At 40.1% G+C, this 27,862-nt stretch overlaps 1 protein-coding gene across 2 annotated transcripts in view; it reads left to right on the forward strand.

Moving 5' to 3' along the window:
- Positions 1 to 20,083, forward strand: part of LOC119722528 (microtubule-associated serine/threonine-protein kinase 3-like) — a 39,611-nt gene extending 19,528 nt beyond the window's left edge. For both annotated transcript variants that reach the window (XM_038192699.1, XM_038192700.1), the window contains exons 7-21: positions 2,710 to 2,821; positions 3,563 to 3,739; positions 4,290 to 4,388; positions 4,683 to 4,904; positions 5,970 to 6,058; positions 8,296 to 8,470; positions 9,120 to 9,211; positions 9,465 to 9,545; positions 9,692 to 9,762; positions 10,615 to 10,842; positions 11,412 to 11,636; positions 12,022 to 12,319; positions 13,941 to 14,278; positions 14,942 to 15,183; positions 15,788 to 20,083. In XM_038192699.1, coding sequence (XP_038048627.1) covers positions 2,710 to 2,821; positions 3,563 to 3,739; positions 4,290 to 4,388; positions 4,683 to 4,904; positions 5,970 to 6,058; positions 8,296 to 8,470; positions 9,120 to 9,211; positions 9,465 to 9,545; positions 9,692 to 9,762; positions 10,615 to 10,842; positions 11,412 to 11,636; positions 12,022 to 12,319; positions 13,941 to 14,278; positions 14,942 to 15,183; positions 15,788 to 17,209 — 3,871 coding nt within the window. In that variant the 3' untranslated portion in view covers positions 17,210 to 20,083. The remainder of the gene's footprint in view (positions 1 to 2,709; positions 2,822 to 3,562; positions 3,740 to 4,289; positions 4,389 to 4,682; positions 4,905 to 5,969; positions 6,059 to 8,295; positions 8,471 to 9,119; positions 9,212 to 9,464; positions 9,546 to 9,691; positions 9,763 to 10,614; positions 10,843 to 11,411; positions 11,637 to 12,021; positions 12,320 to 13,940; positions 14,279 to 14,941; positions 15,184 to 15,787) is intronic.
- Positions 20,084 to 27,862: the final 7,779 nt, after the last annotated feature.

Below are 27,862 nucleotides of genomic sequence, written 5' to 3' on the forward strand. Positions count from 1 at the left end.
AGTGAAAACATAAACATAAAGTACAAGTAATACCCAATGCATGACATTTTCTGTGATAGAAAACAGAGGGTTTTTTCCCTCTTGTCTGTCAAAAGTTTGGCTGAGATGTCCGTTTGTGAAATTACAAAAAAAAAACTGTATAAGTTTTGTCAGGTGTATCTTTGAAGCAAGTTATTACAAGAATGTATTAATAGGTTCGATAAGGGTTCGTGTTAAAGTACATTGCTTTTTTAAGCACTATTACGGAGATTGCAAACTGTGTTTTTATCAGTGTTTTTTCTTGGGAAAAGTAAAGTAGCACTCTTGCAATTTCTTTGTTTTTGTTCTCATGTGGTGTCACATGTGATGATACTCTTGGCTAGCTCACAATATCAGATCCAGAGTTCAGATGTTTGGACCTCGGACTGTACTTTTAAATTTTTTTCATATCGTGAGAGATTAAATGTTTCACATGCACTGCTTTATCAGCTACAAATAGTTGCAAATCACGCTGTGATATTTTAAAGATTTTCTTAAGGGATTTTAGGGGTACATGTACTGTTTGCTGTGACATTTTGACCTTCATCAACATAGTTTGTTTTTTTGTACTGCAATGGAAATTTACATACACATGTAGTACACAAAATACGGTACATTCAAGCATCAATTTTTACATCAGAAAGATTGTAGTTAGTGTAGTGTCCATAAATCTCTAGAAATTTCACCGTTACTTTATTTATTTTTCTTTCTCTTTATTTGCTTTGATCATTGCATGCTGGCTTGTCAATGCCCAGTCTGTCATGGCTGTGCCTGCATGATATCCATGAGATACCTGCCAAAACAATTATGTAAGCCTCATCAGAAAAATTAATGTTCGTGGTAGTGAAAGTCACCAGGATTTTGTGTTGATTATGTTTTTTTTAATTTTTGAAATACATTTTGTGTAGTCAATGTGTAATGTGTATATTAGGTGTAGCGTTGTAAAGTGATGTGAGTGTGCGCACTGCATGGGCCGTCTTGACGATAACAAAAAAAATTGACGCAATTTTAAAATTAGAAAACGATTTAAATAAAGTAAAAGAGACAAAACATGTGCACGTACCTATCAGTTGATGAATTAAAAATTATGCAAAAACGTTCTCTCAAGCTTTTTAAAAATGTGTCAGGAAATTGACCATTTATTGCTTTTATGTATATCTCTTATTGGTTTCCCATCCGTTGCAGTTCAGATACATTTTTATTTTTTTACATTTTCTGCATAACCTCAAGCAAATTGTTCTTATTAAGTAACCATATGGCCTGACCTGACAGTTTCATGCAGACACATTCTTATAAGAGGAGTTATTAGACATCCACGATTCCATTTTATTGCTTGGATTCTCTCCTTTCCGTAATCTTCTTTTGATTAGTGATGTCTGCGGGAAACGGAAATCTCCTGCGACTATCATCTCAAATGCCCCCGAGACAAACACCTTTGCGATGTCTTGCAAAGGCTTGGACGCGCTTTTATTTTCCCAAATTCGAGCTAATAATAGTTGGAAAAGTCTCCTCACTCGATTGCTCAGTCTTGCCATTCCCCTCCCCCTAAGAATTCAGATTCATAGACGTCAATTTTCCATTTGAAGGCTTTAAATCTCATTTGCAATTTATTGGACTTCGCTGTCGTGTCGTCGGCGCTAGTTTAATGGCTTTCCTGTCATGGCTGGGAGGCCCTTGGAAGGTTTTCCGTTGCAGAATTAAAATTTTAATCCATCAATTGCTATTTGTGATCAATCACATACATGTATGCCACAATTTCAATGCAAGCTCGAGAGCAAACTTCAATTTAAAGGGAGCCATTGGTGCAAAATTACAACACAAGTGGAATGTTAAGAGGAAATATTCCCTTTCGATATTTTGATTGAACCCCCCCACCCCCCAAAATGTAGTAATTATATTGGGGGTAAAACATAATCAAATGGTTTCAGAGACAAATTTTCTGAGACAAATTTCCTTAGACAAATTTTCTGAGACAAATTTTCTGAGACAAATTTTAGACTTCAGTGGTTGCTGTATGGAGTCCACATTATTTGTATTATTATGGTAGAAAATTATGCATGTTCATGTATGTGTGGTTAAAATAGTGGCATATGAGAATACAGTACATTTTAAGACGCTAACAAATTATTGACATGTCTGTGTTTAGACAAATCTATTCACATGATAACTACACATTCATGAGGCCCCCTTCAATGGAGAAACCATTGTACATGCTATTGTACAAAGTAATTGCCTCGTGATTATCTGAACAATAGCTAGCACAATGCTTTCCCCATTGAAGGGGGCCTTCATGATAGAATTACAAGTGTGCCCAGATTGGTCTGAAGTAGCCACTAATACAGTTTCTAACTTGTGTTTGTAATCCATAGACTTGTACATATAACTAAGAAACTCTCCACCATTACTAACACCCAAATCTATAGGTACTGATTCAGCGTGTAGTTCGTGCCTGTACAACTCAACATGTATTTTTATTCCTTTTTTCCCCCTTACTGGTTGTTTTAGGGATCATGCCAAAAAGTCATGATATTAACAGCATGACTAAACATGCTCCAAAAATATGTTTCAAAATGAGGGTCATAAAAACCAGGGCAAAGAAACGTGGATTTTTTAGGGTCGGGAAAGTTTGTAGGAAGCCTGTCACAACTCTGACTGTACCTTTTTTTTTTTTTTTTTTTTTTTTTTTGACAGCGGAGCAAGCAGCCCTCTGATGAGTAACTCGGATAGTGAATTGATGATCATGAACAGTCTGTACAAGGAACGATTCCCCAAGGCCAAGGAACAGATGGAGAAGAAGTTGAAGGTAGGCACGCACTGGGCCCGTCTTGGCCCCCTCGTACTTGCTTCATTTCCTGGTGAAAACTTTCAAGGGGATTTTACTCATACCTGCTGTCCTATCCAACTGAGTTATTTCTCTGAGGTCTTATTGGATAGATTCTGTTTGACTTGTGACCTGGTTTCACCATTTGCATACATCTGATGCATGGATTATGTTATTTGGATCATGGCGGTAAGTACCCATCATGCACTGGGTTTCCTCGACAATGTTTTGGTTACAAATGAACAACTGGTACCCCGGCTGGGGGTGATTTGGCAGCCAATGCGTGTTTACTTTTGTATGCTGTGGACCAGCTGAATAAACTCTGTGCCCAATGACATACCAACGTAAAATTTCACCGGTAACTGTAACTCTGGAGTGTACATTGATTGATTGCACCGAGATGTGGACCAGTGAATTGTTTGATTGTGATTGAGCATTTTATTTTTGCAGGAAGTTGACAAGGCAAAAGAGCCATATGTCAGTGTTTAGGTCAGAGATTTTGGCCAAGTAGTTACGGAAAAAGCTCATCTGTCTTTGTAGAATTTGACAGTGTTCAAAGTGTCACATAAAATTCAATGCACAACCTGACAAAAAAAGGAGATTTTTATTCAAATTCCCTTGGCAAAGTGGACCAGAGTTTTATATTTTATAGAAATATCAATGAGCATTTTTGCTTAGTGTCATGTAGTTCATGATGTCAAATTTGTGTTTCTTCACATCCAGGAATTCATTAACAAGCATTCCTCGGACCAGATGGAAGCCAGCGACGCCATCTACATGTTCCTAGTGCATCATGCCATCGAGCTGGCTAGGGACTGTCTTGAGAAGTCGCAGGCTGATCTTCTGTCTCATGTCTACCTCTCTGAGATGGCCAATAAGCTCAAGGTGTTATCTGAGGATGTGAGTTTGACCAAGTAGCGCGGTCTCAGGAAGGGGAAGGGGGAAGGGAGTAGAAGTTATGATTGAAAGATTAGAAGGAAAAAAATGGATTGTTAAGTCCAGAGACCAGTGAGGGCAGCTCCAGAAATGCTGCAGAAAAAATTTGTAATTGAATAGCTCATTGGACCGCTGGACCCAGTGATTAAAGATTTCTAGTGCTTTCTACAACTTGTGGTCGATTTGTTTTCATAATGCTGATCATCATGTTAAATCCCAGAAAAGCTTCATTGTAAGTCACATTTTGACAAAGTAAAACGCTAATGTTTGTTGTTCCGTTTTAGCAGGCCAAGCATGAGCATAATATTAACAATGCAAGGCAATGTTCTTGTAAAATTTGTGACTTCAACCTTTTGAAATAAACACAATTTCAATTTGTCTTTTAACATGAAAATCAAGCCTTGTTCAGGCTTGCCAACTATGCAAGATAACTGTTACTTCTCCCCTGTACCACAAAAACTCCACATGCATCTTAATAATATTTGTTTCTTTTCGTGCATTTCATTTTTTTCAGGCGGAGCGACGGTCTGATGCTTCGGCCCAGGCCTTTGCTAGAGTAGAGAGGGAACTTCTCATGATCATCGCCAGGCCGGGTAGACTACTAGAATGCCTGGTGAGTACTCTGCAATCAAACTTGTTAACCTTTCTTTGAAAAAAGTCTTTGATACAGAAGTATGGTTTGAATTAGGATGAGAACACAAAGAGACATTCAAAAGTCTTTTATTTTTAAGAGTTACTGAAATAAAAAGGCACCTTTATTTTGAAGGGGACAGTTGACTGCACTGGCCCCCAGCCATTGATGATTTGTGTAGCTGCCTGTCATTCTGTCCTTGTTTTATCAACAAATTACCAAGAATTTGACCCTGAAATATTCAGTCTTGGTTTCTCCTTTCTGCATTTTTTCTAGGAATTTAACCCAGAAGAATTCTACCACATCTTGGAAGAGGCTGAAGGTCAAGTCAAGAATGTTGGCGGGTCAATCACCACGGAGCTACCCAAGTACATCATTGGCCAGTTGGGGTTAACCAGAGACCCGCTGGCTGATTTCTATGATGTCATGGTGTACGATGATCAACAAGGGTCACAACAGCATCAGCATCATCAGGAAGAGGATGAAGCAGATGAAACAGTGAGTTGTCTTGTTAAGAGAGGCTAGTTGATTTGGGGGGGGGGGGAGTAGTAGGAAATTGCCAGGAGTGTGGCCTAGTGGTTAGGATTTGTGTCTCATAATCAGAGGGTCAGGGGTTCGAAACCAGCTGCTGGCCATATGTTGTGTCCTTGGGCAAGCCATTTCAACCCTACTTGCCTCTCTCCACCCAGGAGTATAAATGGGTACTGGCATTAGCTGGGGAGTAACCTGTGATGGACTAGCATCCCATCCAGGGGGAGTAGAAATATTCTCAGTCGTTTCATGCTACTGAAACCGGAGATAAACGCCGGCCTGATGGGCCACATTGGCTCATGACAGACTTTACTCTCTACTCTCTAAATGCCAAACCAACTCGAATATAATCTGAAATTGCACGTGCCAGAGGTTACATAATGGCCTTGTCACCTGCAAGGTTGTACCCAAGTGTGCATTTTAATTTAAAAGAAATGTTGTTAAAGCAAATATTCTGATTACTGCTACACAAGCAGAACTATAATCTCCTGCAAATCTCACATCATTAGCCTGGCTACAGACTTTTTAAAATTCCTTTCAGGCAGTGTGCCAAAAATTGCTGAAAATAAGTTTATTTTCTTATTTTCTGTACTCTGTATAGACCAATCTGGGCACACTTATTAATTCTATCATGAAGGCCCCCTTCAATGGTGAATGCATTGTGCTAGCTATTGTTCAGATAATCCGTCGGGCAGTTGCTTTGTACAATAGCATGCACAATGGTTTCTTCATCGAAGGACGCACGAGTGTACAGTTAATATTGTGCCCGGATTCGTCTATAGACGACTCCCGTTAATACAAACTCAGCTGGGCCTAGCCAAAATGTTTGTTATATCACAATTTTGTATTAAGAGGACCAATGGTCGCATTCATTGCGCACATAAATTCAGTCGGGACAAAGGCTTTTTGTTTGTAATAACCAGAATTTGTATTAACAGTGTTTGTATTTACGAGAGTCAATTGCATAGAACTTGAGATCCTTGAAGATTGAGACGAAAGAGGGCACTCATCTGTTTTGATTATTCATGACAGGGTGACAGGGAGAGAAGACGAAGCAGTTTCAAGGATCCCGAGGAGAGTGACTTTGAGAATATCAAGATTATCAGCAATGGTGCTTATGGGTAAGCCATTAATAACAGATGGGCAGTATCTGAATCACGTGGCTACGGCTAACAGTAATACATGTGTCTATGGTAAGCCGTAGCCAGGTAAATTGGGTGCAGCATAAGTATGAATCGTTACCATAGGCAAAGGCCAATTTGCTCACCACAAGGAAGATATGCTAACCGCATTGGGTACCAACCAAAATGTCATGTGCTGTGTGTTGCTTTGGCCGGTTCCCAACCTGCTGGATATTTCCTTGGTGAGAATAGTTACTCAGCAATATTTTCTGCAAACCTACTCCAGACTGCAAAATTCTCTAAATGCTTTTCTGAAGTATCTGAATCAGACATCGATATTTTAAATCAAATCCAAATGCAGAATTCAATTCCATATGATTTTGATCGACTGGATTGAGTCAGGGGAAACTACAAATGACAGAAGGGTGGGGGGTAAGGTTATGATATTAAAAGTTTTAACCGGTGGGGTATGTACGGCTTAGTAACTCACCTGGGGTCTCGTGATAAGACCCCCAAGCCGTACCCTTCCCCCTCCATCTTTGCTGAAGGGGGTCACTGATACCCCTAGGGCTAGCTTACGGGATCCCCTGTCTGGGGTCTGACCCACCTGTTTAACCCTGTTTCCGTTTCTATTTTTCGCTTTTCCATTTCCCTGAAGCAAAGCTAAATGTCACGTTTTGCAAATCTGTTCTGAGAAAACTTTTGAGAAATGAACAAAACTACTGCAAGCTAATAGTAATACTACCCGGGATTGACATGAAATATACTATATTAAAAATGTTAGAGGGTCTAAATGGTTCAATTCTGAAAGAGTCTTTCCAAAAGCCTTTCAGAAAATTGTTTCATCTAGTTATTCTATTTTAGGTATTGCTTCTACCTTGCCATATCTCTGTAGCTGATTTTGTGTTCTATTTTCTTTAAAAATGTTCTTTAACAAGACCAGCTGAATGTCAAACTTTGTAATTCTGTGTTCTCCAAAAACTGTTTGAAGTTTTCTATTCAGGCCTTGCTTCTACCATATCCATACCTGCCAACTGTTCCGATTTAGGCGGAACTGTTCTGATTTTGGAGATAAAAAGTGCCCGAAAATCGGAACGTCCCGATTTTCCGAGTTGCGAGAGAAGAAATAATACCAAAAATAAATAAACAAATTAAAAAAATGCCCCGCGCCGTCGCACACTTGTCCGAGAAAAATGTTTTATTGTATTGAGGGTGCTATTGCCGCTACCATAATGGTATAAAATCCGCCTCGCTCTTATGTACGACGAAAGGGACGTAAACCAGACTCAAACGTCATCAAACAGACCATGTCCGAATTGGCTGCGGCTGCAGCCGTTTGCGCGCACAGGCTTGTGCGATCAGCCACAACCTAGCCGCAGCCAATACTGAGACCCGCTACGTCATCCGTCTGGTGTACTGCCTCTCTTGCGTGCTTACTGAATTAAGCGCGGGCCAGGCACGGCGCGGTGGACGTATTGATGCCATGTTTGTTTTCCACACACGTTGTTTCTTCATAGTCTTCGGTGGTTTTTCGTTGATATTTTGACCGTGCTGAGTCGCACTTTTTTTGTCAACGTTTTTGTATGAGCATTTCAACTGCAACATGGACCAGGAGGATGATACACTGATTGAGAAAAAGCAGCGATATGGTCAAAAATTCCGAGAGGAATATCGTGAAAAATTTAAAAATGTGTATTGCAACAGGCCTATGCACACCGTACAATGATGTACGAACTTTTCCAAATAAAATTGTACTTGTCACTGCTTGTACAGTGTACATGTACATGTAAAATGTATTACTGTGACTGAATATCTACATGTGATTAAACTGTGAAGCATGTAAGTCAGCAGTCATTTATTCTTAAATTGTAAAAATTTTTGATCAGCAAAAACCGGCTGGAAAATTCAGAAAATTATCCAATAAATAAGATTAGGCCTAGTGTCTGTTGGGTCTGCTTCTGGATATCATGTAACATTTTACTAGGCACATGTACATGTACATGTACTTAGTATGATTACCCCTGGACCCAACCCATTAGCGCGCACGCGCGCCTTCGCCGCTCACCGTGTGTGATGCGTAGGCACCCTGTTCCTCTTTCTGACTTTTCAATGTTGGCAGGTATGCATCAATATCTGATCTCTGGGTTTTCTCTTTAGAGAAATTTGTGACCAAAATTTGAATATCGACCTTTGTTCATGTTGTTTGGTTCATTCCTTCATTCCGCTTCATCTTGCAGTGCTGTCTACTTAGTCCGATACAAGCCTACGCAGCAGCGGTTTGCCATGAAGAAGCTCTGGAAGCACAACCTAGCCCTTCGCAACCAGGTGGATCAAGTCTTCAATGAGAGGGATATCCTGACGTTTGCTGAGAATCCGTTCGTGGTCAGCATGTTCTGCAGCTTTGAAACTAAGGTAGGACTGCGCTCAGTAATTAACCCTAACTCCCTAGGCCTTTTTGCTAGGATGTAGCCTCAATCCTGCAAAATTCTCCAATTGGCCTCATGGGAAAATATAGTATATAGCTTCAATCCGGCAAATTCCTCCATTATTTCTTGAATATGGTCCGTGGAGGGGTGACCACTGCCTGAATCCTGCAAAATCCTGCGGCAGTGACTGTTAATATGTTGAGGCTTGGCCAGTGACATCCTGGAGCAGTGCGGAGGATTTCAAGCATAATCCAGGCCTATATTTATGCATGGCTGAGCAAAAACAACACAAGGTCCGGCCCAAGACCTTGACAAAGTGCATCCTACGAAATCAGTAACACACTTTTGCTATGTAACCTCCATCCTGCAAATTCCTCCACTTTGGCAAAGAGGATTTTGAAGGATTCAGGGCGGTTACTGTTAATGAGATAGAATAGCAAACAAGAAGGGAAGGGGTGAATAAACGGGGATTTTAGGATTTTAGGAAGTGTTTAGCCGAGTGTATCAATCTAATGTAGTGTTCTCATTTTTCTTAACAGGACAACCTTCTTTAAAGAGTACAAATAAAAGCAGACTGAAAATAAAATGTCTAATTTTTACATTGAAAACATCATTTTTATTTAATTCCCTCACAGAAACACCTGTGCATGGTCATGGAGTATGTGGAGGGAGGGGACGTCGCTACACTCCTGAAAAACATCGGTCCACTACCCTTTGAAATGGCCAAGTAAGATTTGAAATCTTGTCTAATCTTCTCGTAATAGCAACTTTTTTCCCAGATGTTTTGCTTTCTATACTAGCATTTCATATTTCACTGGTTCCATTGGTGTCCATGTGTTGACATTGAAAATGCATACCAGCGAATCAGGCTGGTTAACTTCCTAGCCAGTCCATATTTTAGACGTTAATAGGCATTTGTGAATGGAGTCCTTAGCATTTTTCTCTTTATTGTACTGTTACCCTTTTTTTAACCGTTTCAGGCTTTACTTTGGAGAAGCCATCTTGGCGGTGGAGTATCTCCATAGTTACGGCATCGTACATCGTGATATCAAGCCAGACAAGTAAGAATTACATTTTTTACAAATATCTGGGTAAATTTGTGAGATGAATAAAACAAACAGTAATGATGAGGTTCATCATTAACAAAACAGGAAAAAAACAGTGAGAACTATTTATATTTATAATCTATCATTTTTTCCCCCCTTAGTTTGCTTATTACGTCTACTGGCCACATCAAGCTGACAGATTTTGGTCTCTCCAAGATCGGACTCATGAGCTGTAAGTTTATTAAATTTCATCTATTTTACAAAGATTTATTAAAAATGATAACAAATGAACAGAACTAACCAAATTAGTATTCCCAACAAGCTTTACCCACTTGGAACACCCATGCTCAAATTTGTATCCTTGTGGAGACATCACTTTGTTCTAGTATACAAAATCGTGAGAGGGTCGAAAGCTATTTTTCAAAATGCTCCTATTTTAACTAGAATTACTTTCCTGGGTTGAAATTCCGACCAAATAGCCCTTACATAAAATACTTTGCGACGGATAAGTATACTTTGGAAATTCCTAGTTTTTGAGTAAAATCCATATAGCTATTTCGTGAAATCCTTATGGAGACCTATTCACCTTTAGAAGTTGCCTTGTGGAGACCTTTACAATCTTCTGTTCCGTATTATACCCGGGTCTCCACAAGGCATCATTTTTCGAAACATCCTGGGAACGCACACAAGAACATTCACCTATGTGTAAGCATGCTAATTAATTTTACGAAAGCCCATTCCAGCAAGGAACTTGCTTTGAATACCGCTTGTCCAAAATGGAGCATGTCCAAATTGGAGCATGTCCATAATGAAGCATGTCCGAAATTGGAGCATGTCCAAAATTGGAGCATGTCCAAAAGGGAGCATGTCCAAATGGAGCATGTCCAAAATGGAGCATGTCCAAAATGGAACATGTCCAAAATGGAACATGTCCAAAATGGAACATGTCCAAAATGGAACATGTCCAAAATGAAATGTCCCAAGTTCAAGAAATTCTCCAAACAGTAACTTTCACAGAAAACATTGTGGACATTTGCCTGGAAACAGTTCTTCATAATTTTTTGTTTTCCTTTTTGTTTGACAGTGACTACAAATTTGTATGAGGGCAGCGTCGACCACGACACCAAACTCTTCATTGACCAGCAGGTCTGTGGGACGCCACAGTACATCGCACCGGAAGTCATCCTGAGACAAGGCTACGGGAAACCAGTCGACTGGTGGTCTATGGGAGTCGTCCTGTTTGAGTTCTTGGTCGGTTGTCCGCCGTTCTTTGGCGCTACTGCGGAAGAATTGTTCACCCAAGCTATCAATGGTGAGTAGAGATAAAGAATAATTTGTCTGGCAATAGCTATACAAAAAAAACAGTGATAGAAGACCAAAATGATAATATGGTATATCATAAGTAAAAAAATGTTTGTCGTCTGTCATGTAGTCTAGCTCCCAAGCTTCACTGGGTGTATACCCCATGATTTAGTCCGGTGTTAACCTTGCCACTCAGGCCATGTCTCAAATGACTTGGCTGCAGCATATAATTGCACACATGTCTGTGGTAGTGGCTCGTGTGCAATTTTAAGCCTTGGTCAAGTACTTCGGACACGGCCTGAGTTTCTGAAAGGTTCGTCTGGTTCCCAAACTTCACTTTGTACAAGCCTTCCCTTTTTTTTTCAAATGACTGGTCTGGTTCCAAGTCTCACTCAGTAAGAAACCTTACAATTTAGTCAGCTGGCTCCACCTTCACTTGGGGTAAATCTCGCAAGCCAGCCAGACACTCAAATTAGCACTGAGTTCCTTAGTGCCCATCTGGTTCCCGACCTTCACTCAGTGTATACCAAGCCATTTAGCCAGGTTCTAACCTCAACCTCTCTTTCCTCTTTTCTCTAGTTGAGATTGATTGGCCGGAGGGAGAAGACGCCTTACCTGACGACGCCCAGGACCTCATTATCAAACTCCTCCAGCAGAATCCATTCTTTCGTCTTGGCACGGGAGGCAGCCATGAAGTCAAGGAGCACATCTTCTTTGCCGGTGTGGACTGGGGCTCCATGCTCCGACAGAAGGCGGAGTTTATTCCTCAACTGGAGGGGGAGGACGACACCAGTTACTTTGATAGTAAGGCTCTATAATCTTGATCGATAGAGGGCGCTGTTCAATTTAATCCAGCAACCTCCATGTGCAGGTTGTTTGCATGCGCTTAATCCTCTTTTGAATAGTAGGGTTGACATAATATGAGCATGCCTTAAATTTAAGAATGCATGCAATGTGGGGTCGAAATTTGTTTTATTTTAAGAAATATTTTGCTACCTAGACGTCTACTTTTATAACACGAACCCTAAGGGGGAGAACATGAATTTGTGATGTTGCCAGTTTTCAACACAATTTTAGCAAATTATGTTGATTTTTTGGTGGCGTTGAATTTGCTTTGCATATGCAGTACAAACTGGCTTTAATCCTAAATTGAAGAAATAATTCAAGTCGATACCATTCCTCCTTTCAGCTCGTTCCGACCGATACAACCACGAGTTAGATTCAGAAGAAGACGAAGAAGAAGACACGTTAGAGATCGGCAACTTCACGACGTTCTCCCCGCGCTACAACCGTTCATGCAGCAGCGTATCACAATCCTCGGATGACTCAGAGCGTCGGGAACGTTCCCTGAGTGCCCCTATGCCTATACCAAGCTTTGGTGCGTCGCCTCCGTTATCCCATGACAAGGAGAGCGGGGGACATTCGTCTGTTCCAGTCAGAAGCAAGAGTGAGAAGTTACCAGCTGGCGAGCATCCTGTTGTTGTCAGGTAAGACACAAAAGTATAGCCAAACGAATCAAAAGTCAACAAGTCAAATCACTTGTCAGTCACAAGCAAATCCAGTCGGGTCACAAGTTAGGGTGGCACGGGTGGCTTGTGCGTAAAGCGCTCGCCTCTCACCAAGGTGACCACGGTTCGAATCCTGGCCGCGGACCCGGCCTGGCCGCGGATCACATGCATAGCTGCCAACTAGTACGATTTTTTCGTAATTATTACGAATTGTTTGTTAAATTATGAAAATACGATTTGCCTCTAAAACATTACGAATTTCCCATTTTCTACCTAACGAAAAAAAAATACTTGTAAAGTATCGTTTTTGACCAAAAACTTCTGGCGAAATGTCGCGATAATGGATGGACTGGTGACAAGTCTAATAAGAATGCAGTCAAGCACCTGATAGACATCAATGCAGTGTGCGCAGTGGAGTACTTTAGGACCAGACTAAAAATATTTTTCAATGGTGTGTCATTTGTGTGCATCTCGTGGATGTGTGGTTGTGTGTACTGTATCGTGTATGTGAGTACTTTTCAGTGACGATCGTGAGCACTTTCAGTCGCTTATTGCCCGAATGAGACCCATCAGTGCGAGATTTTAATCATGGAATTTAATAAGAGTATGGTTGGAATAATTGGTAATAGAGTTTGAGTTTATCACAACGGACAGAAAAGATAATCAGCATGCGTTTGCAAGGTATGTTGGCGGGATATTTCTATTGCATACGGTGGCCCTAAATCATTGTGTGTAAAAACATGATACGAACTCGAAACTACACATCGATAGCATGCATCTCAAAAAAAATATGCGCACATGTTATTGTTGTTATTATTTATTTGACTTCAACAAACAAATACAGACATTAAAACAAAATTAATTTAAAAAAAACTTTATTTTATTTTTTTTTATTATTTTTTTTTATTTATTTATTTTTTTAAAATTATCTTTTGGCCTACAGTACATTATTATTCACAACAAGAAGGGTATGCACATGTATGTGTTCATGTAAACCATGTACCTGTACTCGATGTTGGTAAAGCTTTTGATAAAACGAGAAGTTGAAAATGACCGCGCGGGTTGATTACTAATTGGGATTTTGAAAAGTTGGCAGCTATGCACATGTGAGTAGAGTTGTGCGTTGGTTCTCTCCTGTGCCACGAGGGTTTTTCTCCGGTCCCTCCGGTTTTCCTCCCTCAGGAAAAAATCAAACACTTTCGATCTCAGGCTGTGCTCCGTGGTCATATATGGGTCGATGTGGCTGGCAGCCATAGGCGCCTTTACGTGCCAGCGGCCCGACCACGTTGTAGCCGCGTCCATCGCAATTTAGCATCCCAGCTTTAGTAAGGATGATTAGATTCCCAAATTATTATTATTATTATTATTATTATTATATTAAGTAACGGGGGAAGTCAAAATTCATTTCAAGAGTGTATGACTTGATTTTAGAATGAAATAGTAACTGCTTTCAAAGGAAGACTTGTCTGAGCAGTATATTTTTTAAGTTAAAAATTAACATTTACCAATTTCCCCGCAAACATTCTAGAAGATCAATACAAATTTTAACTCATATTTGGACCAGATTTACGTTTAAATTCTTATTTTGCTCCTCCTTTAGACGACACAGTCACAGGTCTGGTGACCCGATCATCATGGATTCCCTACATGCTTCAAATGAGCTGACACCAGACTACTCCCCACGTACACATCGCCGACTTGCCCGTAAGCCAGGATTGAAGGACGTCTTGCCCCGATTCTCCATCTCCTTAGAGGAAGATGGTCCCTCAGGGACATCATCATCCTCTAACGAGCCACAGTCTTCGTCACCTAGCTTGTCTAAAGATGGAAACAGTAGCTCTGGTAGTCAGGGGAGCTTGACTAGCGTGGATCAGGCAGGACAACGGCCGGTGATCAAATCAGCCTCGTCTGGTACCTTGTCTCTCATTATCCCAACAGGTATGTCATCATGTCATTATCAGCGTCAAGTATATTCCTTGAGAGACATTTCCAGATATACCATAAGTCATCCGATGAAAACATTTATTCCTTTGCACACCAGTTTTCATCGGTTGCTATTGATACCATTTAGCACTCCAGACTCAAGAGCCATTGAGTTTCAAGATCATAGGTCTGGGAACTAGTTAAGCCAAGGTAAAACATTCCTGGATGCCCGCGCCCACCTATAGGGAGGTTGTTCTGTGCAGAACCACAGATGTTTACTTGGCATTCTGGTCACAGATCTTGTACCATTCAAAGATACCGACAGGACAGTTGAGTCAATACCTCTGGTTCTTCACGGAGCCAAACTTCCCTTAAAGATGTGTCACATGATGAAGCTTTAAATTTTTCCAAACTTGTTCTCGTCGCTTTGCAAAGTCTCAAAACACATTTAGATCACAGCTGTTCACAAAAAAAGTCCTGTTTAGCTAAATACTTTAACCCATCTGTATCACCCCAAACCAACCCGGCACTGTACGGCTTTATTTTTTTAACAGGGAAATACAATGTAATACAATGTGATACAATGTAATACAATTTAATAAAATGTAATGAAATGTAGTAGAGGCCCTAATGGGTTAAGAAAGTCAGTGCTTAATTTCACTTAATTGTCTCCTCCAGGTGATGAGCTTCACGTCCCCTCGCCTCTCAACTCCCCCGGTGAGTCCAGCACAAGCTCCAGGGACGGCACAAGCTCACGAGACGGCTCGCCATCCCGCGACTTCTCCCCGGCAACAGGACCTCTCAAACCACCCATCGTCATTAGGAAGTTCCCACGGCGACGGAGGTATGGATTCCAGATGAGAGCCATCCGGGTCTACCTGGGAGAGAGTAACGTCTATACCATCCATCACTTGGTCTCGGTAAGTTGAGGAGCTCAGCAATATTAAAGATGAAAGGTTAACAAGCTAGGGGACCTTGGCATTGTAAGTGGAGTACGACCTGTTATGATTTGTGAATCATGAGCAGAGGGTCGGGGGTTCAAATCCAGCTACAGGCCATATGTTCTGTCCATGGGCAAGCCACTTTACCCAACTTGCTCTCCACCCAGGAGTAAAAATGGTTAACGGTATAAGCTGTGGAGTATCCTCCAATATCAACCGGCAGAAACGCAACTCAACATTCACTTGGAAATCTGAATGCAAAGCTTACTGTAAACTAGAAAACCATGCCCATCCAAATCCGACAAAAAATCCAAAGACTCTGGTCGTTCGTCTTCAAAAGGAAAATAGAACAGACAATTTTTTTTCTTTTCCATATTGCTTTTCTTTTTTGCCTGCATGTTTTAAATGGTGGAAAAAAATCTTATAAAAGCGCATGTGTATGATGAAATAAAAGTGGCAATTTTCATAAATAGAGATATATTTAATCGCAACTCAACATTCACTTGGAAATCTGAATGCAAAGCTTACTGTAAACTAGAAAACCATGCCAATACCAATCACTTACTCTTACTTCCTTTTTCAGAATGTGGAGAAGCAGAGCCCAGCGTACGAAGCCGGTCTGAGGCCGATGGATCTCATCACTCACATCAACAACACCCCAGTGGAAGGTTTGATCCATCGCGACATCCTTGAGCTCATGTTAAGTGATGAGAACCAAGTCATTCTACGCGTTGTTCCGTTAGAGAACACCACCATTAAGACTGGCAGCCGACGTCACACACTAGCTGGAAGTAAGATGGCACGACGTCGCAAGAAATCCAAGCGTCGTGACACCATCGACAGGAAACGTCGGAGTTCCATCTATCGCCGGCCGAGTCTAAGGAAGGGTTCTGCTGATCAGGTCTCCCCACTGGCACTGTCTGGGGGTCGCGGTAGCAGCATGGTGACGTATCGTTCCCCATCTTCTAACGAGGCTTCCCCGCGATCACCAACTTTGATGAAATCTCCTCGTTCACCGCCGATATTCCACCCTCCTCTTGAGGCATCAGTCAGCTCTCCTATCAACCTCTCTCAGAGTTCCTCGTCTGGTTCCAGCTGCCCCAATTCCCCAGCTTCAATGTCGGCTTCATATTCCTCCTCGCGGCCCAGCTCTCTGCAGGGACTTGCTCACAAGCTGCCAAGAGTTTTCCACAAGAGCGGGCATCGTAGGAAATCTGTCGGTCACATCCCTCTGTCCCCCTTGGCTAGGACTCCGAGTTCATCTCCAATCCCAACATCACCGGTTAGGACTCCGAGTCCACTCACTATCGTCACAAACATGGGTCATTCTCCTGGAAGCTCCAACACGACACAGACTTACCCAGCTCATGGCCTGGCTAGCCCGACCTTAACAGCCCCAATGAAAGCCAAGCCCAAGAAATTCATGCGAGGGAAGAATCTGGATACTCCTCCTTCACCGCTGCTGCGTCGAGCGCTGTCTCCAGAACACGAGAGACCAATGACGGACTTCTTTGCCATCCAGCCTAGACATCGAGCTGACTCGGGAACAGACTGCGTACCGATCCCAGATATCATTGAAGTCTCAGAAAAAGTCAAGGTACCAGACCAGCCCAAGGATGACAACGTTAAAACTGACAAATCAAAAGTTGACACTACAATTGCAGAGAAAGGCAAACAGGAAGTCAAAGAGAAGCCAGAAAAAGGCAAGAGCACCGAAGCAGTCGCTGTCGAACCTACAAAAGCGGAAAAATCCAAAGGAGAAAAATCCAAGTCGGAGAAAACAAAATCCAAGTCTGAAGATGGTCCTGCTCCTGAGAAGTCTAAAACCAAGCAGGAGAAAGGCAAGTTAGATCGGAGCAAAACGGAAGATAATTTGATGTCTGACAAGTCACGGCAAGACAAGGGCAAACAGGAGAAGACCAAAGTAGAGAAGAGCAAATGGGACAAGTCGAAATCCGACAAAAAATCCAAAGACTCTGGTCGTTCGTCTTCAAAAGGAAAATAGAACAGAAAATTTTTTTTCGTTTCCATATTGCTTTTCTTTTTTGCCTGCGTGTTTTAAATGGTGGAAAAAAAATCTTAAAAAGCGCATGTGTATGATGAAATAAAAGTGGCAATTTTCATAAATAGAGATATATTTAATCGCATTCAACATTCCTAGCCTTAATGTATGTGTAATGTTTTGTGTAAATTTAATGTTGTGGTTACTGCCTGTACAGAAATATCTATCAGAATTCTAAAATTGTAAATAGTGTTATTGCTAGTATTGACGCTGCGACGATAGCTTTAATAGTGGCCTGTCAGTTAAAAATAAAAAAGTGAAGTTAAAAACCAAAAATGGATTTTGTCACTCGTGACCTCCTCAAAATCAGATTTTGTATTTTAGGCCAGTCTCAATTATTTTAGTTATTTGAACGGCCTTAGTTTCGGCCTGACCCTCCCACCACAACTGTTGCGCCCTCTTTTGGCAGAAGAAACATGTTTTGACTGCCAGTTCCCTGATTTGAATTTGAATAATTGACTGGATTGCAGCTGAGAGAGGAGGAACGCGGTACTCTCCTTTTTTGCGTGATGAGTTTGTTTGCAAAAAAAACTTTGTGGGCAAAAGTTCCAGAGGAATGTCAAGTTTGCATTGTTCCAAGTGCATCATGTATCCAAAAATTTGCATGAATTTCATTAAACGGTTGTCTACAAAAGAAAGAAAAAAAGACAAAATATCAAATTAATCAGGGTGCATTTGTGTAAATACAAAATGTGTATATATTATCTATTATAAGTACTCAAAGTATTGATATGTTTACAGTTTATTGATCGAATTGGCGTTAATAATTAATCGAATATTTATTAATGGAATGAAATCTGATATGGTCAGTTTAAGTTTGATTTGTGGAAAATTCTTTTCTTAATCTCTATACATCCACTTTATTTGTAACCTGTGCACTTTTTAATATATCTATCCTGCACTGGCTAGTTTATCATAAAATAGTCCGGTACCCTATGAGGTTCGGACCCATGTGATAGTGTTATTTACTTTACGACTGGGAAACTAGACAAGAATGGAGGCAAGTTCAAAATATCCAATGGCATAGTGTTTACATAGCACTGGTTCCCGAGCATTTTCCCTTCAATTTACATAGAAAGATTTGGTCACCACTGACACCTAATCATACCGTTCAAGAAGGAGCACTTTTGTCAGCAATTGTCCAATTAAAATTGTAATTTAATCAAACAATTGTAAACTTTAAGTTTTGCACTTGTAAGACTTGTAAGTAACGCTGGCTAAATAACATTGATCTTTGTTTAGTTTACATACATGTATATGCATGCGCTCGATGTATAGAATAATGTCCTTTCATTATTTTTCCCATGCTAAGAACAATCACTTTCAAAACAATTGTCCAAATATTTGCCTGTAATTTGCATTTATGAATATGCAGTGTGCACTGCCATCTACACGTGCTCACTTTTAATCTTAATATTCATAAAATGTCCGAGATTCAAATTGATTTGAACTGCCCTGTCTTGTTTCAGTAAAAGTTTGGTCCGTGTAATAATTATCTTCATGTTGTAAGCAAAAATGTCAGAATGGTGTCGTTGGGTTACCAGCTAGAAATGCACAAAGTAATCAATGAACTCAAATTTGTTGGTACCCTGCCATTGTGAATATATGCGTAGTAAGCACAACCTCGTATCCATGTGGCCTTATATTGCTATTTTATTCTGCTCAATTGTCAGTTTTCTTGTTTTGTTTTTCGTGTGTGTGACAGCTTTCAAAAAAGCTTTTGTAAATAAGTATACAGAATGTTATTACTTTTGTGATTTCTAGATTTGTTTTATTCCTCAATATGATTTAAGACATTTTAACGAAAACGGGTTGAAGTGGAAATAGCACAAATTGTTATCACAGAAGATTGATTTAGTGAGGAGGTAGATAATTCTTCTTTGCAAAGAAAGGTACTTCTCAATTCACTTCATTTGGTCACCGCTGATTAACAGACATCCGTAAAGAAACTTGTAAAACCTCCTTGAAAGTTTTAAGGTGGATGCAGGCCGGGGGGGGGGGGGGGGGGGGGGGGGCTTCTTAGTTCCTGCTTTGCCCTTCGCCTTGTACCATTATCACTATCGGTGAATATGGAAGAAACAAAAAATTGGTTTTGGATATTATCAAACAGAAGTCCGGTGAAAATGAGTTTTGTATAATTTGCTCTGTATTGATATAAAGGTCAGTTTAATTAAAAATGTAAAAAAAAAACCCATATTTTTTGGGGGGTGACATGTAGTGGAGATTTTGGTGAATGCAATTAGAAACCATCTTATTGAATACTGGGCATCTTGTTTTCTTCTGAAGTTGGCATGAACCAGACACTGTAGTACTACGAGTTATGTTAGGTCGTCTCAACAATTGAAATATTCTGCAAGATGGCTGTTGCTAAAAACTGTAACCAACCCGCAGGTGTCGTGGTTCAATCTGCTAAAACGTTGTTCTGTGTCTAGCGGTCGCAAGTACTGTATCCTTAACTCAGCCTTCCAACATATGAAGGTTACACTATAACCTCCCCAGTTTTCCCTCCCCCTCCCCTCCCCCCCACCCCTCCCTCCCTACCTCTCCCTCCTAAATGAACTGTACCTTTACCAGTTACCTATTGGACTGTATTTCAAACCAATCTACTGTAAAAATGGTTCTATATGACAATTTTTAATCCTTAGATTTGTACATATACTTACGTGGTGCGATTGCATTGGGTTGTATTGGGTTGTTTATTTTGCTGCTCAGCATTTTGCTTTGTATAAACTATTTGGATGTAAATCTTAATTATTATTATGCATTTTGTATATGACTGTTAAATAAAAGAAAGCATTGATCCGTATGGCTATAAAACTAGGTGAGTAAAAATTCCTTTTATTTTGTTTGTTGTGGAATGTTTTGCAATGTTAATCGTTGCCAGCAAATTGATACTAACTTTCAATATCACCATTCATTAAAAAAAAATGGTCTTTTAAGTTTGTTTAAAAATTCCAAGGGGTTAACTTTGCACAAATTATTTTTCATTCCATAACCAAAAACCCCCCGAAAACTCTTTCCTACAATGACAATTATAGTAATACATTTTTATCACAGAAACCATTTTAAAACAAGTACAAGGGGTAACATTGCATACTTTTTTACAAAAAAAAGGATGATATAAATATTAAAAATGGATAAACAGCTCATCCACAAACCATTGGGTCAACTATAGCAAGGGGTTAACCCTGCACACAAAATGTCGATCGAGAAAGCAGTGGGAAAACTGGTACAGTCAAAGAAGATTTTTGTCGTAAATTGCACTGCAAAATATGAATCTAAAATATTCACAATTCAAACTAAAATTTTATCAAAAATTTGCTGGCACTAGTAAAAAGCAATGATAAAGAGTTCACCTGACACTGAAATAATATAATTTCTTAAAAACAAAAGAGGCAAGGGGTTAACCTTGAACAAATGTACAAAATTAAAAACAATGAGTAGCCAATCTTATATTTCTAACGAGACCATTACATGTAATTATATTACAGTTCAAACAAAAGCATTGTTGTCAAATTGGCAAAAGTTGCAAGGGGTTAACCTTGCATAAACAAAATTATTAAACTGTAAGGGTTTAACATGATATTTGCCCGAATCTGTCAAAATGTGGGTGTTTGAATAATGATTCATGCTCCACTCGTCTCCAGAGGTATTTCTGCATTGTTTGGAGAAAAGTCAATTTTTGACCAAATTTGGTTAAAAATGTAAGGCTAACCCCTTGGTTTTTTTTCAATTTTGGCCAGAAAATGAAATTCCTTGAAACTTGCAGGAAAGATGCCTAAGGTAACCCTGAACACATTCCAATTCGATTTGGGAACAGATGTGCCTTTGAAAAGAAAATTTGGCCGAAAATTTGGGGTAAAACAGTCAAAAACGTAGCCCCTAGCGGTACGTCGCCTCTAGCGGTACGTCGCCTCTAGCGGTACCGTACCGCTAGGGGCGACGTCGCCTCTAGCGGTACGTCGCCTCTAGCGGTACCGTGCCGCTAGGGGCGACGTCGCCTCTAGCGGTAACGTTAAAAATGTAAGGCTAACCCCTTGGTGTTTTTTTCAATTTTGGCCAAAAAATTAAATTCCTTGAAACTTGCAGGAAAGATGCTTAAGATAACCCTGAACACAATCCAATTCGATTTTGGAACAGATGTGCCTTTGAAAAGAAAATTTGGCCGAAAATTTGGGGTAAAAACAGTCAAAATTCGGTTTTATTAACATGCATTTCCTCCTCCAAAAATGGATGATATTTGCCCGAATCTGCCAAAATGTGGGTGTTTGAATAATGATTCATGCTCCACTCGTCTCCAGAGGTATTTCTGCATTGTTTGGAGAAAAGTCAATTTTTGGCCAAATTTGGTTAAAAATGTAAGGCTAACCCCTTGTTTTTTTTTTCAATTTTGGCCAAAAAATGAAATTCCTTGAAACTTGCAGGAAAGATGCTTAAGATAACCCTGAACACAATCCAATTCGATTTGGGAACAGATGTGCCTTTGAAAAGAAAATTTGGCCGAAAATTTGGGGTAAAAACAGTCAAAATTCGGTTTTATTAACGTGTATTTCCCCCTCCCCAAATTGGATGATATTTGCCCGAATCTGCCAAAATGTGGGTGTTTGAATATTGATTCATGCTCCACTCGTCTCCAGAGGTATTTCTGCATTGTTTGGAGAAAAGTCAATTTTTGGCCAAATTTGGTTAAAAATGTAAGGCTAACCCCTTGTTTTTTTTTCAATTTTGGCCAAAAAATGAAATTCCTTGAAACTTGCAGGAAAGATGCCTAAGGTAACCCTGAACACATTCCAATTCGATTTGGGAACAGATGTGCCTTTGAAAAGAAAATTTGGCCGAAAATTTGGGGTAAAAACAGTCAAAATTCGGTTTTATTAACATGCATTTCCTCCTCCCAAAATGGATGATATTTGCCCAAATCCGCCAAAATGTGGGTGTTTGAATATTGATTCATGCTCCACTCGTCTCCAGAGGTATTTCTGCATTGTTTGGAGAAAAATCAATTTTTGGCCAAATTTGGTTTAAAATGTAAGGCTAACCCCTTGTTTTTTGTCAATTTTGGCCAAAAAATGAAATTCCTTGAAACTTGCAGGAAAGATGCCTAAGGTAACCCTGAACACATTCCAATTCGATTTGGGAACAGATGTGCCTTTGAGAAGAAAATTTGGCCGAAAATTTGGGGTAAAACAGTCAAAATTCGGTTTTATTTACATGCATTTCCTCCTCCAAAATGGATGATATTTGCCCAAATCCGCCAAAATGTGGGTGTTTGAATATTGATTCATGCTCCACTCGTCTCCAGAGGTATTTCTGCATTGTTTGGAGAAAATTTAATTTTTGACCAAATTTGGTTAAAAATGTAAGGCTAACCCCTTGTTTTTTTTTCAATTTTGGCCAAAAAATGAAATTCCTTGAAACTTGCAGGAAAGATGCCTAAGGTAACCCTGAACACATTCCAATTCGATCTGGGAACAGATGTGCCTTTGAAAAGGAAATTTGGCCGAAAATTTGGGGTAAAACAGTCAAAAACGTAGCCCCTAGCGGTACGTCGCCTCTAGCGGTACGTCGCCTCTAGCGGTACCCGTACCGCTAGGGACGACTTCGCCCATAGCGGTACGTCGCCTCTAGCGGTACGTCGCCTCTAGCGGTACCCGTACCGCTAGGGGCGACGTCGCCTCTAGCGGTACGTCGCCTCTAGCGGTACCGTACCGCTAGGGGCGACGTCGCCTCTAGCGGTAAGTCGCCTCTAGCGGTACCCGTACCGCTAGGGGCGACGTCGCCTCTAGCGGTACGTCGCCTCTAGCGGTACCGTGCCGCTAGGGGCGACGTCGCCTCTAGCGGTAACGTTAAAAATGTAAGGCTAACCCTTTGGTGTTTTTTTCAATTTTGGCCAAAAAATGAAATTCCTTGAAACTTGCAGGAAAGATGCCTAAAGTAACCCTGAACACATTCCAATTCGATTTTGGAACAGATGTGCCTTTGAAAAGAAAATTTGGCCGAAAATTTGGGGTAAAAACAGTCAAAATTCGGTTTTATTAACATGCATTTCCTCCTCCCAAAATGGATGATATTTGCCCGAATCCGCCAAAATGTGGGTGTTTGAATATTGATTCATGCTCCACTCGTCTCCAGAGGTATTTCTGCATTGTTTGGAGAAAAGTCAATTTTTGGCCAAATTTGGTTAAAAATGTAAGGCTAACCCCTTGTTTTTTTTCAATTTTGGCCAAAAAATGAAATTCCTTGAAACTTGCAGGAAAGATGCTTAAGATAACCCTGAACACAATCCAATTCGATTTTGGAACAGATGTGCCTTTGAAAAGAAAATTTGGTCGAAAATTTGGGGTAAAAACAGTCAAAATTCGGTTTTATTAACATGCATTTCCTCCTCCAAAAATGGATGATATTTGCCCAAATCCGCCAAAATGTGGGTGTTTGAATATTGATTCATGCTCCACTCGTCTCCAGAGGTATTTCTGCATTGTTTGGAGAAAAGTCAATTTTTGGCCAAACTTGGTTAAAAATGTAAGGCTAACCCCTTGTTTTTTTTTCAATTTTGGCCAAAAAATGAAATTCCTTGAAACTTGCAGGAAAGATGCTTAAGATAACCCTGAACACAATCCAATTCGATTTTGGAACAGATGTGCCTTTGAAAAGAAAATTTGGCCGAAAATTTGGGGTAAAAACAGTCAAAATTCGGTTTTATTAACATGCATTTCCTCCTCCCAAAATGGATGATATTTGCCCGAATCCGCCAAAATGTGGGTGTTTGAATATTGATTCATGCTCCACTCGTCTCCAGAGGTATTTCTGCATTGTTTGGAGAAAAGTCAATTTTTGGCCAAATTTGGTTAAAAATGTAAGGCTAACCCCTTGTTTTTTTTTTCAATTTTGGCCAAAAAATGAAATTCCTTGAAACTTGCAGGAAAGATGCCTAAGGTAACCCTGAACACATTCCAATTCGATTTGGGAACAGATGTGCCTTTGAGAAGAAAATTTGGCCGAAAATTTGGGGTAAAACAGTCAAAATTCGGTTTTATTTACATGCATTTCCTCCTCCAAAATGGATGATATTTGCCCAAATCCGCCAAAATGTGGGTGTTTGAATATTGATTCATGCTCCACTCGTCTCCAGAGGTATTTCTGCATTGTTTGGAGAAAATTTAATTTTTGACCAAATTTGGTTAAAAATGTAAGGCTAACCCCTTGTTTTTTTTTCAATTTTGGCCAAAAAATGAAATTCCTTGAAACTTGCAGGAAAGATGCCTAAGGTAACCCTGAACACATTCCAATTCGATCTGGGAACAGATGTGCCTTTGAAAAGGAAATTTGGCCGAAAATTTGGGGTAAAACAGTCAAAAACGTAGCCCCTAGCGGTACGTCGCCTCTAGCGGTACGTCGCCTCTAGCGGTACCCGTACCGCTAGGGACGACTTCGCCCATAGCGGTACGTCGCCTCTAGCGGTACCCGTACCGCTAGGGGCGACGTCGCCTCTAGCGGTACGTCGCCTCTAGCGGTACCGTACCGCTAGGGGCGACGTCGCCTCTAGCGGTAAGTCGCCTCTAGCGGTACCCGTACCGCTAGGGGCGACGTCGCCTCTAGCGGTACGTCGCCTCTAGCGGTACCGTGCCGCTAGGGGCGACGTCGCCTCTAGCGGTAACGTTAAAAATGTAAGGCTAACCCTTTGGTGTTTTTTTCAATTTTGGCCAAAAAATGAAATTCCTTGAAACTTGCAGGAAAGATGCCTAAAGTAACCCTGAACACATTCCAATTCGATTTTGGAACAGATGTGCCTTTGAAAAGAAAATTTGGCCGAAAATTTGGGGTAAAAACAGTCAAAATTCGGTTTTATTAACATGCATTTCCTCCTCCCAAAATGGATGATATTTGCCCGAATCCGCCAAAATGTGGGTGTTTGAATATTGATTCATGCTCCACTCGTCTCCAGAGGTATTTCTGCATTGTTTGGAGAAAAGTCAATTTTTGGCCAAATTTGGTTAAAAATGTAAGGCTAACCCCTTGTTTTTTTTCAATTTTGGCCAAAAAATGAAATTCCTTGAAACTTGCAGGAAAGATGCTTAAGATAACCCTGAACACAATCCAATTCGATTTTGGAACAGATGTGCCTTTGAAAAGAAAATTTGGTCGAAAATTTGGGGTAAAAACAGTCAAAATTCGGTTTTATTAACATGCATTTCCTCCTCCAAAAATGGATGATATTTGCCCAAATCCGCCAAAATGTGGGTGTTTGAATATTGATTCATGCTCCACTCGTCTCCAGAGGTATTTCTGCATTGTTTGGAGAAAAGTCAATTTTTGGCCAAACTTGGTTAAAAATGTAAGGCTAACCCCTTGTTTTTTTTTCAATTTTGGCCAAAAAATGAAATTCCTTGAAACTTGCAGGAAAGATGCTTAAGATAACCCTGAACACAATCCAATTCGATTTTGGAACAGATGTGCCTTTGAAAAGAAAATTTGGCCGAAAATTTGGGGTAAAAACAGTCAAAATTCGGTTTTATTAACATGCATTTCCTCCTCCCAAAATGGATGATATTTGCCCGAATCCGCCAAAATGTGGGTGTTTGAATATTGATTCATGCTCCACTCGTCTCCAGAGGTATTTCTGCATTGTTTGGAGAAAAGTCAATTTTTGGCCAAATTTGGTTAAAAATGTAAGGCTAACCCCTTGTTTTTTTTTTCAATTTTGGCCAAAAAATGAAATTCCTTGAAACTTGCAGGAAAGATGCCTAAGGTAACCCTGAACACATTCCAATTCGATTTGGGAACAGATGTGCCTTTGAAAAGAAAATTTGGCCGAAAATTTGGGGTAAAAACAGTCAAAATTCGGTTTTATTAACATCCATTTCCTCCTCCCAAAATGGATGATATTTGCCCAAATCCGCCAAAATGTGGGTGTTTGAATATTGATTCATGCTCCACTCGTCTCCAGAGGTATTTCTGCATTGTTTGGAGAAAAGTCAATTTTTGGCCAAATTTGGTTAAAAATGTAAGGCTAACCCCTTGTTTTTTTTTCAATTTTGGCCCAAAAATGAAATTCCTTGAAACTTGCAGGAAAGATGCCTAAGGTAACCCTGAACACAATCCAATTCGATTTGGGAACAGATGTGCCTTTGAAAAGAAAATTTGGCCGAAAATTTGGGGTAAAAACAGTCAAAATTCGGTTTTATTAACATGCATTTCCTCCTCCCAAAATGGGTGATATTTGCCCAAATCCGCCAAACTGTTGGTGTTTGAATATTTATTCATGCTCCACTCGTCTCCAGAGGTATTTCTGCATTGTTTGGAGAAAAGTCAATTTTTGGCCAAATTTGGTTAAAAATGTAAGGCTAACCCCTTGTTTTTTTTCAATTTTGGCCAAAAAATGAAATTCCTTGAAACTTGCAGGAAAGATGCCTAAGGTAACCCTGAACACATTCCAATCCGATTTGGGAACAAACGTGCCTTTGAAAAGATAATTTGGCCGAAAATTGAGGGTAAAAACAGTCAAAATTCGGTTTTATTTACATGTATTTCCTCCCTCCAAAATGGATGATATTTGCCCAAATCTGCCAAAATGTGGGTGTTTGAATATTGATTCATGCTCCACTCGTCTCCAGAGGTATTTCTGCATTGTTTGGAGAAAAGTCAATTTTTGGCCAAATTTGGTTAAAAATAAAAAATGAAATTCCTTGAAACTTGCAGGAAAGATGCCTCAGGTAACCCTGAACACATTCCAATTCGATTTGGGAACAGATGTGCCTTTGAAAAGAAAATTTGGCCGAAAATTTGGGGTAAAAACAGTCAAAATTCGGTTTTATTAACATGCATTTCCTCCTCCCAAAATGGATGATATTTGCCCAAATCCGCCAAAATGTGGGTGTTTGAATATTGATTCATGCTCCACTCGTCTCCAGAGGTATTTCTGCATTGTTTGGAGAAAAGTCAATTTTTGGCCAAATTTGGTTAAAAATGTAAGGCTAACCCCTTGTTTTTTTTCAATTTTGGCCAAAAAATGAAATTCCTTGAAACTTGCAGGAAAGATACTTAAGATAACCCTGAACACAATCCAATCCGATTTTGGAACAGATGTGCCTTTGAAAACAAAATTTGGCCGAAAATTTGGGGTAAAAACAGTCAAAATTCGGTTTTATTTACATGCATTTCCTCCTCCCAAAATGGATGATTTTTGCCCGAATCTGCCAAAATGTGGGTGTTTGAATAATGATTCATGCTCCACTCGTCTCCAGAGGTATTTCTGCATTGTGTGGAGAAAAGTCAATTTTTGACCAAATTTGGTTAAAAATGTAAGGCTAACCCCTTGTTTTTTTTTCAATTTTGACCAAAAAATGAAATTCCTTGAAACTTGCAGGAAAGATGCCTGAGGTAACACTGAACACATTCCAATTCGATTTAGGAACAGATGTGCCTTTGAAAAGAAAATTTGGGGTAAAAACAGTCAAAATTCGGTTTTATTTGATATTCGCCTAGATCTGCCAAAATGTGGGTATTTGAATATTGATTCATGCTCCCTCGTCTCCAGAGGTATTTCTTCTGAGATAACAGAACTTAAATAATGAGTCGTCATTCATTCAATACAAA

The sequence above is a fragment of the Patiria miniata genome, unplaced genomic scaffold (genome assembly GCF_015706575.1).
Source record: "Patiria miniata isolate m_02_andy unplaced genomic scaffold, ASM1570657v1 HiC_scaffold_15, whole genome shotgun sequence".
Taxonomy (NCBI): domain Eukaryota; kingdom Metazoa; phylum Echinodermata; class Asteroidea; order Valvatida; family Asterinidae; genus Patiria; species Patiria miniata.